At 43.8% G+C, this 9889-nt stretch overlaps 1 protein-coding gene across 2 annotated transcripts; it reads right to left on the bottom strand.

Annotated features, from left to right (window-relative positions):
• Nucleotides 1-543: 543 nt before the first annotated feature.
• On the bottom strand, nucleotides 544-9644 carry si:dkey-33i11.1 (B-cell receptor CD22). 2 transcript variants are annotated; one of them, XM_041943182.1, is made up of 19 exons: nucleotides 9526-9644; nucleotides 9356-9419; nucleotides 8465-8563; nucleotides 8156-8225; nucleotides 7919-8064; nucleotides 7690-7810; nucleotides 7440-7576; nucleotides 7128-7250; nucleotides 6675-6821; nucleotides 5952-6057; nucleotides 5398-5561; nucleotides 4960-5109; nucleotides 4649-4780; nucleotides 3107-3188; nucleotides 2810-2855; nucleotides 2511-2597; nucleotides 2253-2386; nucleotides 1688-1798; nucleotides 544-1192 (listed from the first exon to the last, which is right to left on the bottom strand). In XM_041943182.1, the coding sequence occupies exons 2-18, from the start codon at nucleotides 9402-9404 to the stop codon at nucleotides 1696-1698; spliced, it is 1896 nt and encodes a 631-aa protein (XP_041799116.1). In that variant the 5' UTR covers nucleotides 9405-9419; nucleotides 9526-9644; the 3' UTR covers nucleotides 544-1192; nucleotides 1688-1695. The 2 variants fall into 2 exon arrangements, with proteins under 2 accessions (XP_041799116.1, XP_041799115.1); XM_041943181.1 differs by having other exon boundaries at nucleotides 8156-8267.
• Nucleotides 9645-9889: the final 245 nt, after the last annotated feature.

Consider the following 9889-nt stretch of genomic DNA (forward strand, 5'->3'; position numbering starts at 1 on the left):
TAGCAGCTATGCCCCGCCCACTCACTCCACCTGCTCATCTCCTGATCTTCAATCATCAATCAAGACTCACCTGTCGTCCGCGGTATATAAGCACCACCTCTCCTGCCAGTGTAGTCTGTTATGCCATGTGGTCATCTAGTCTGTCAGTCTGAGTGTTGGCTCTGCTTGTTTGCTACCTGCTTGGTTCTGGTCTATTGCCACCTGTTCCAGGTGATCAGTGTTGTTGGTTGTGAGTACTCTGTTTGGATTTCCTGCCTGCTCACTCTGCCATCGAGCTCTCTGTTGGATCATCTGTTGCACATTTTTTAATTGATCATTAAAAGATCATTGTTGATCCCCCCCCACCTCTGTCTCCATGCCTGAGTGCTGCCAAAAAAAACAAAAAAAAAAAACAAAAAAAAACAAATTACTCTCGGATTTCTGGTTTTAATTCATCCAAAAACCATTTATCGCATCCCTTATCATCATGCTGACATACACATTCCTCACTCTTAGCGCCTTTAGAATTTGTCCATGCTGTCAGATGTTTGTGAGCTGGAAAAAAATCACAACATACATTGAAGCTACGATTTGTTCCCTTATAATTGTTTTATTTTTCTTTAGTGTAGCAAACCGCAACATGTAATTTTGCGTTATTACTGGCTCTGACTGATTAAATGGGAAGCAAGCTGTATCAATGGAATAAATGTTGCAGCATCAGCAAAATAAGCCAACAATGCTAACAATTCAGAACATTGTTGAATAAAGTGTTAATTATGTGCAAAATATTGCATATTCTTTACAGATGGCAAACAATTTCCACAGCTTTTTTCCACTAATGTCATCTGTATTGGAGACAATGTTGCAATACAAGTGATTGTCACTTTTCCCTGGTCAGGATACAAAAGCCATCCATCCAGCCATCAACTAAAAGGCAGCGGTAGATGCAGCCTGTACTGTTAATATGAATGCAAGCGAAACGACCTCTCTGCTTCATCAGGCAGCACACAGTGGGAAGATGCTTAGAAAACAAAGGGAAAGACATTCCTGGTCCGCATTCAGGACCAGGACCACATGTTGTCCTCATGGTCTGGTGAACTCTGGAGCAGTGTAGGGCATTGTCAGAGTTCACAAGGAGCCGTGATCCTGTCCCACAATCCTCTGTGGGTGAACGGGTGTAAAGTGATTGGCTCACATGAGGAAGGCCAGTCAGCTGAGGAATAACAGAACAAGAGCAGAAACAGGAGTAAACTTTGAGTCGAACAGAACACGACTGAGTGCAAGTTATGGGACACAATTGGATCATTCAGCTGTTGCACCACTGAAACTCTTCATATTTTGTACATTACTGAGACAAACTCTGAACTTTAAACTTGCTTCTTTGGCATTTTTGTCTGTCAGGGGCACAACGTCCTACTGTCTATGGCAGGCATCTCAAACTGAGGCTGGAATCAATTAATCAGCTGATCTGAGTCTTCAGCTGACAACTAAGTGATCCCCTGATCCCGGCCTGGTGTGCTCCTCCTCGCTTGGAACGAAAACCTGCAGCCACATGGCCCTTTATGGAATCAGTTTGAGATGCAGGTCTATGGGGTGCTCATTGTAATGACACATCTCCATGTTATATGATATATACAATCATGCAGGGACTTTGTAAATGACAATTTACCCCTGTAAACTGACTGTTGAGAGCTGTAGGGTCTCATACCTGGTTTGTCAGTGGCGAGGCTGGTGCAGTAAAGTGTAAACAGCTTTGGAGGAATCCTTCGGCTTTTTATCACCACCCAGTGGCAGATTGTGGACCTGCACCTGGTCCGCGCTGAACCAACATCAACAACAAACAGAAACCATATGAGTTCATCTGGACATCTGACTCAGATCAAAGCATAAAAAACAGGTCTTCATTTTGCTCCAGGACCACTGAAATGTTTTTGACATCCAAAAGTGGGATGAGAAATTTATTGTCCTCTCGTAAACAGGAGAAGGTGTTGGATATCATAGGAAAAGGCAAGGAGTGGAAAGTGTAGATGACAGGAAGATAAAGAAGAAAGCAAGAGGGCCAGTGCAGTAAAATAAAATCTGCAGCATACAAGACATGAAACAGTAGATTGCTGCTGTGGTCAGCAGCTGTGCAGGGAGACAGATGGTGGAGGTGGGAGAGAGAAAGTGTCAGATTGTTGCAGAAAGAGAGAGATGGAAAGCAAAACAGACAGAGAGAGGGGTGAAGTTCAGATGAGGAGAAGAAGTGACAGATGGAGGACGATGGAGTGTACCTGGATAACTTGGAGTAGTGGACAGTGATGTAGTTGGGGGCGGGGCTGTGACTTTCAACTTCTGTGATTGGTGGAGCATCTTTCAAAGGAACAATGGCAGGGTGGGAGCTGTCACTCAAGTCCTCTGGCTCCTCCTGAGTGTGCACGTGCACACACACACACACACACACCAGAAAATCTGAGAATTTGTAATATATCGTTCATTCATTCATTTCCAGAGCTATATAAGACTCGCAGGTTGTGTACTGAGTTGTGTACCGGTATGTCGGACATCTTGCCCTTTCTCACTGGAAAGGTCTGCTGGGCTGACTCATAGAACATGGTGTCAGCTGTCAATGATGGCCGCTGAGGTCACACACACACACACACACAAAACAAAGGAACGAGCAAAACTGAGGGTTGTTTTTAAAGAACAGTTTTCAACAGCGGAAATTACAGTGGCACGTCATCACAGCTATCCTGTGGGATGTTTCATCACTTAAAAGCAAGTTTTTGAACTGGCCACAGGTTAAGACGTTGAGAAAAAGATGTTTAAAATGATACAGCAAGTACTGTACCTTGTTTGCTACTTCTGACTCCATGTCTACTCTGTGCATATTCTTGCTATAAGGACAAAGGGACAATGTCATTAAGCCATAACCAAGTGATGACTCCTACCACAAAAATAAGGCAAATAAAGCATTAAAGCAGCTGTTTGAAGATCAACCTTCTCCAGAAATTAGTAAAAGATAGTATAAACTAATTTTGAACTCTTGAATAAGCTGCAATACAAATGAAATGGTTGCATATTGCTCCCAGAATTCCTCCTTCCAGAACAGAAATAGTCTCGCAGTGAGTAAATAACAGTGTGTCACCTGATCATAATGGCCACTGTGAGAGTGATGAGCCCAGCAGACACGCCTACTGCTGATGCCAAGGCAATGACCTTAAGGCGACCTGCCAGGGGGAGGATAAGACCGATTATTAGCATCACCAGAAACAAGGAGAAATGAGAGGGAACAAGGGTTAATGTGAGATGAATAAAAATAGAAGCGCAGCAAACTAAAAAAGACAAAAATAGAAAGAGAGAAAGTGAATACCAGGGAAAGAGCTCTGCATCATCTTGCTGGCGTCTAGACTACAGACTTGTGTTTCCAGTTCTGATTTCCAAACCTTACTCCACTTCTTCAGCTGTCTAGACTCAAATAGTAGTTTTCCACAACACCTCATCACCCCTTCCCCTCCCCTCATAGCGAGCGGGCTTTACATGACTCACCATGACTCATAGAAAAACAGCCAGAAACCATGAGACCGTACACAATGAGGACGAGCGCCCAGACCTCATGCTGCGATGGTGACAGGGGAGGTTTCATCACTCATCATTTCAAACACACAGAAACCTTTCCAACCGCCCCTCGTGCTGCAGTCTCCGAGAAACACTTTTTTTGGTCATTGTATGAGATAATCAGAAACATAGATGTAACAGTGGGGCAGGGGTGTTTCACCAGCCTTATCAGTGACACCTCATCTCTTCCATTACACCTTTAAAAGTGACAAAAGCATGCACAATGACCCCAGCACCCTACAGTAAACACAGGGGAGTGTCAGGGAACAGTAGTCAGCAGAGATGGACCGCAACGGGCCCTCAGACTGAGTGTGACTGTAACTCTGACACCTTCACAACTCAGGAAAATCACCGTATTTAAAAATTCCATCGTTCACATTTTTAAGGCCCCTCATAAAATACTTCATTAACATTTTTAATGTACGCTACTTTTGCTGGTCTACATAGTGCAGAAAAGCTATTTCCATGAAAAATCTTCTAGTGTTCAGCCGGTATTTGCTTTACAAGGGTCTACAGCCAGGCTAATGGCTCCATGAGGCTGTAATTAAGATGTATTTAGACGCAGTTTGAGCTGAAGGCTAACATCAGCATGCTAATGTGCTCACAATGACAATTCTAACTAATGTATAGCAGGTATAATGTAAACAGTGTTCAACATCTTAGTTAAGTGCATTAGCATGCTAACTTGCTAATTAGTGCTTAAAACAATGTCCTGCTGAGGCTGATGGGGATTTAGTTGGTTTTGCAGGTATTTTGTAGTAAACAAAATGACAAATTTAAAAAATGTGTTAAAACATTATTACAGCTCATTCTGGGGGAGCATGTAACAAATATCATAGCAATCCATCCCACAGCTGGTGCAACATTTTGCTGTAGGAAAGGTCAGAGGATCACCAAAGTCAGTGGGAATTCATCATCTGGAGAACATGAATGTCTCTGCAAAATTTAATAGGAATCCATCTGATAGTAGTTGACATATTGAAATATACTAACAAATAAAAAATGCTTTCTTTCTGGTGTTTTGCTTGACAGCAGCGTGAAAGACAAAGTCCATGCATGAATCATTACGTACCTCTGACTCGTACGGTGAGGACAGGAGAGCTGTGGACTCCAATTCGATTCCTGGCCTCGCAGTAGTACTGGCCGCTCTCTCCAGGGCCGACCTCTGAGAAGGTGAAGACAGGACCGGACTTGGTGCCCCACGCTGCACAGAAAGGGACAATTTCCACTTAGTGTTTCAGAGAAACGAGCCAACAGATAGTCCAGAGACACACAGAGCATGACACCTCACTGACCACAAGCATTTACCACAGGTTATAGAGTTAGGTATTAATGATTTTGTAATGTTAACCTTGAGTGGAACCACATTTTTACGATGCTAACATTGTACAGAGCCCCCATCCAGAGTTAAGCGGTGCCATGTGAAGTTGTCCACTGCGGGGTTGGCCTGACTGCTGCAGGTCAAGGTCAAAGGTCGGCCAGCATCCACAACACTGGAGGGACGAGCCAGAACCGAGGTGTTCTTTGGAGGGTCTGGAGAGAGAGAGAGATTCAGAGGGTTAAGAGTAACAGTAAATGATGACCTGCAAAGCATTTGAAACAGGGGTATGAAGAAGGTTAGGGGAAGGAGAGAAGGAGAGAAACTTTAGAGGTATTGATGTGTAGAGGAGAGGAGAGGCGAGAAAGGGAGGGGTGAGGAGGGGAGAGGAGACACATCCTTTTTAACACTGTCATAGTAGCATTTAGAACAAACAGGCAAACACATGATGAATAATGATCATAACCCAGAAGAAGAACCCAAACAACACACCCACTACTTACACAGTATAGTGAGCGTGGCAACAGGGGAGGTTTGGTATCCTAACCGGCTCCACGCTGTGCAGTAGTACTGACCCGCATGCTGTGCACGCACTAAAGGGAACGTCAGGTTCTGGAAGGTTCCTTTAACCAACACCTGGTCACCTAGGATACGATACCAAGCATACCTGCAGGAGAGAGGATTGTGAAGAAGATGATGATGATGAAAATGATTATCGGACTGGACAATGTGCAATTCCTTGGTCCTTGATAATTAGATTATACAACACTTGATTTTATTATATTATATTTATATTTGATTTTTTATTATATATTGTTTTAATGCTTTTTTAAAGATTGTCCAGTCCACGTTGAAGGAAATGAAAGCCTGAATGAACAAAGTTAAGAAAAAGAGAATTTCAAGGTAACGGTGAATGCAAGATGATCATTGATGATAATGATCACAAAAAGAGCAAAAAAGACAAAAATGACCATAGTCAGAAAAACAGTAACACCATCATGCTCATCATGCTCAGCCTCCTCTGCTGATAAGCCTGAAGCAGAAGTATTCCTCTGACCTGCTGGCAGGAGGGTTGGCGTGGCTGACACAGCTCAGGTTTACATATGAGCCTTCTCTGATGTCACCTGGAGGGCTCACCAGCACACGCGTGTTCTTTGGAGAGTCTACCCAGGCAAAGAGACAGTGACAAAAACAGGAGCATCATCGCTATGTTCATGTTTTCATTTAATGTGCTGTGCAGCTGATAAAGTAAAGTCATCTCAAGCATAAAAGTAGCTATGACATACACAGCTGTAGATCCAGCCTGCAAAGCGTTTAGAGTTAAGTGTGAAAGAAATGCAAGACAGGACCAGAGTCAGGAAAATCCAACAGTCAGATATAAAAAAAATATTCAGTTATTTATGACCAGCAGCAAATCCTCACATCCGAGTAACCGGAGAATGTCTGATCACTCTCGCTTCAGTTGTACTGCATTTTAATGTATGTTCTTAGAAACAAACAGTGAAGTAAAAGTGTGTAAGATCAGCAGTTTGTGTGACTTCCTGCTGAATCCTCCGCATGATCAAGTACTCACATTATGACTCCAGTTTCAGATAAAGTTGTTGCCTAATCAGTTTAACCCAGACTAACCTTTGACAGATTTATACAACAGGACCTAAGATAGAAACCTCCTTGTATGGGGTTACAAAGGTTTTTTTGCTGTCTGAACTGTGCAGAGTGTTTGAAGTTGGGAAAAGACACCCTGCCTGTAATAAAAAATGAAAACATCCAACAAACTTACAAGTGACGTTTAGCAGAAGTGGTTTGGAGCGGTCCGTTCCCAGCGAGTTACGTGCTACGCAGAAATACTCTCCTCTGTCTATGTATTTGAGGTGCGACAGGTGGAGCTGAGGCCTGAAACTGTCTGGGATGCTGCCACTGTCCATGTCTGGAGAGCAGACAAAGACACGCGTGTGCATTAGCGCACACATTAATTTACATCACAAGCATAAAAAAAAGATTTACGCACAGTACTTGAAAAATAACTTTTTTTTATTCAAAGGAACTGCAATTCCAGATAAAAAACATGATCCAACTCTGCTTCAACAAATCATTAAAGAGCTGCACTTCCAGCTGCAGAAGGAAATTCACATTGCAGTGTGTCTCACTGTCATCAGCCCGTTAGCTCATATCCACAACACAGCCAGTGAACGTGCACTCTGAACTGTAAGTGTGACCAGATGCTGTCCTGTACCTTTGAACCATGCAAAGCTCTCTACAGGTGGAGCTGCATCACTAGTGCAGGTCAGCGTGACCGACCCCCCCTCTGACACCTCCCCTGCTGGAAAGACTGCTATTGAGGTGGAGTGAGGACCATCTGGAGGGGAAGAGAGTCAACATAGGAGGTGGAGATCAGAAAAAAGGGAAGTGGAGATGAAGTAAGTTCAAAGTTAATTTAAACCTTTTGTTACCCGATAAAAATATACCAATATTTGTATCCAATTAACCCTCTGAAAGCATGTGTGAAAACGTTCTGCTTTGGTCCTGAATGGTTGATTGCACTCACGTCCCAGAGCCAGGGAGAGGGATGGTGACTGGACATTCTGTGGTGGGATTGGTCGACAGGTGTAGGCTCCAGCGTGCTGCTGGTCAAAGCGGTTGATAATCATCCACTTCTCATAGGACCCAAGATTTAGCCCGTTCCTGTGTGCAGAGCATCGCATCATATCTGCAGCGTAGCAGATCAACTACAATCCACATGCTCTGAAACGCTTTCTGGGTGACCAATAACACACTCACATGTACATTAAACACACCTGTACAGTGCAAGGCTCCTTCCTGGAGCAGCACATCCTCTGGCCTGGCAACCTACAAACACAGTCTCTCCAAAGCCGAACATGTTGGCGGGCCTCGCTGGATGCACCTGGACCTGGAGGTCTGAAGGACATGGCTGCATGAGTCCACTGCAGGACTGATATGACCAAATAGGCCTACATCTTTGTCATAGCAGAGATGTTGCGGCAGTTGTGGTTTGTGTGGACCCACCTGTGACGTCGAGAGTGATGGTGTTAGGGGAGGTCCATCTCCCCAGTGGTTGGTCTGTCTCAAACCTGAAGTGGTACTCGCCTGCATCACTCAGCTTCACAATCCGAATCTGGACTGAACAGCTGGAATAGCTGCCCCCGATGTAGCTGGAAGCCACGATTCACATGTCATACATTTATTCATTATTTTACATTTACCATTTGTCAGCTTTCAAAAGTCACTGCGTGCCCCTCCTACCGAGTGCGTCCACGGTACGACAGGCTGATCTGGTTTGGGTCAGTGTGGTGAGCGAACTCCCTGCGACCTTCTGCGGACACACGGAACCACATGACCCGCTTCACAGTGTGACCTGGCAAAACCACAGCAAAACTCCACATTCACACTCATTCAGAATTATCGCAACTAATGCAAAGAACACTGGACTGATGATGATGATGATGAAGAAGAAAAATTATGCCTTATAAGGCTTGAGGTTTTTTAGCTTTATTAATTACCAAAATGAAAAGACAGATTAGGATAGAGAGGGTTTACACACTGGTCTGATACCTGATGGGTAGTCATAACGGCAGGGCAGAGTGACGGTTGTTCCTGCCCACACACAGATCTCTCTCCTAGAAAATGTCACACTCCACCTGCCCTGGATACCTGCAGGACAATTTAAAGGCACGAACATGCAAAATCATAACCGGCAAGAAACAAAAATGCAGCAAGTACATTCATGTGTGCACAGTTTACTTGCATTAAACTTAAATGCACATAGAGGATTCACAGGCTTCCGGCTTTTCGCACCATTTGTTTTCATGTTTACATGAAGAATGGTTCAGGGTTCAGTCCATATAAACATCCATAACCACTGGCTGTCACATCCACAGATTGCTTGCCATATTAAATAGGCTACCAAAGGTTTGGGGAATACGTACTTTAAACTAAAACAAGTGCAAATTTCAGCTGCCCACAAAGTCAAAGTTTTCCTTCAGCGTGGCTCCTCAGAGAAAAACTTGTCAAACCACAGCTCTGATCAGCTCAGAGAGTGACACATAAAACTGAAGCAGTGAGAATGAGCCCTGATGTGCAGCCGTGGTGTCGTCCTGTGCTGCTAGCTGCCTGCCTGGCTGACTACCTTGCACAAAAGGCAATCAATACTTATAAATAACTTGAGCGTAAAGGCAAGGGCACCTGGCTGCAGGACCTTATGTGCATAATGAATCCAATAAGTCAGCCATTCATTTTTTTTATTCTGTTTCACAGTATGTGTGATACATTTATGATATATCTGGAATACATAACAAAAATCTGACATTTAAAGAACCTGCCAATTCATCTCATCCCCTTTAAGTAATAAGAAAACCCTCATAAAATCCTTGTTCAGTTAGCTTTTACACCTAATGATGAAAATTAAGCTATAATTTCTGCTGCAGTTTTGTGTTTTTCTCTTACCTGGTAACGCTGTAAGGATGGCACCCAGAACTAACGCACCTGCCAACATCTCCGCTGACACAAGCTGTGGAATGTCACCGGCGGAGGAGAAAATCACAGGGAGACGAGGAGGTGAACAAAGCATTTATCAGGATAAACAGCATCCAGATGAATACATGTGAAGCACTCACCCTTTAAAGTCTCTTCATTCAGCTCAGTCGGTCAGATAGAACAGGGTTTGGGGGATACGTGCCACCTGAACAGTGACGGAGATGATGCTTTTAGAGCGGTGGGAGTTGCATGATGATCGGGTGGTAGGAGACGGGAGGAGGAGTGGATATGACGGAAGGAGGAGGATGAGGAAGTATATGAGTGTCCTTAAAGACGCTTCTGCTAACTTCATATATTCCACCTCTTAAACTATTTTCACTTGTTCCCACTTCTCCCTCTGAAACTGTTTTGAAGGTCAATGATGTGATGAGTCTGGTTTCCTACATAGACTTACTGTGAAAATGTGACATCCTTGTGATCTGTCACTTTCACAATTGTCTCTTC

Source organism: Chelmon rostratus, chromosome 8 (genome assembly GCF_017976325.1).
Source record: "Chelmon rostratus isolate fCheRos1 chromosome 8, fCheRos1.pri, whole genome shotgun sequence".
NCBI lineage: Eukaryota > Metazoa > Chordata > Actinopteri > Chaetodontiformes > Chaetodontidae > Chelmon > Chelmon rostratus.

Excerpts from the sequence above, each read along its gene's own strand:
- si:dkey-33i11.1 (XM_041943181.1), bottom strand. The coding sequence starts at position 9,404 with ATGTTGGCAGGTGCGTTAGTTCTGGGTGCCATCCTTACAGCGTTACCA. Across the intron at positions 8,564-9,355 it reads CATCCTTACAGCGTTACCAG|GTATCCAGGGCAGGTGGAGT; the intron begins GTAAGAGAAAAA and ends ATTGTCCTGCAG. Across the intron at positions 5,562-5,951 it reads GCCAACCCTCCTGCCAGCAG|GTATGCTTGGTATCGTATCC; the intron begins GTCAGAGGAATA and ends TCTCTCCTGCAG.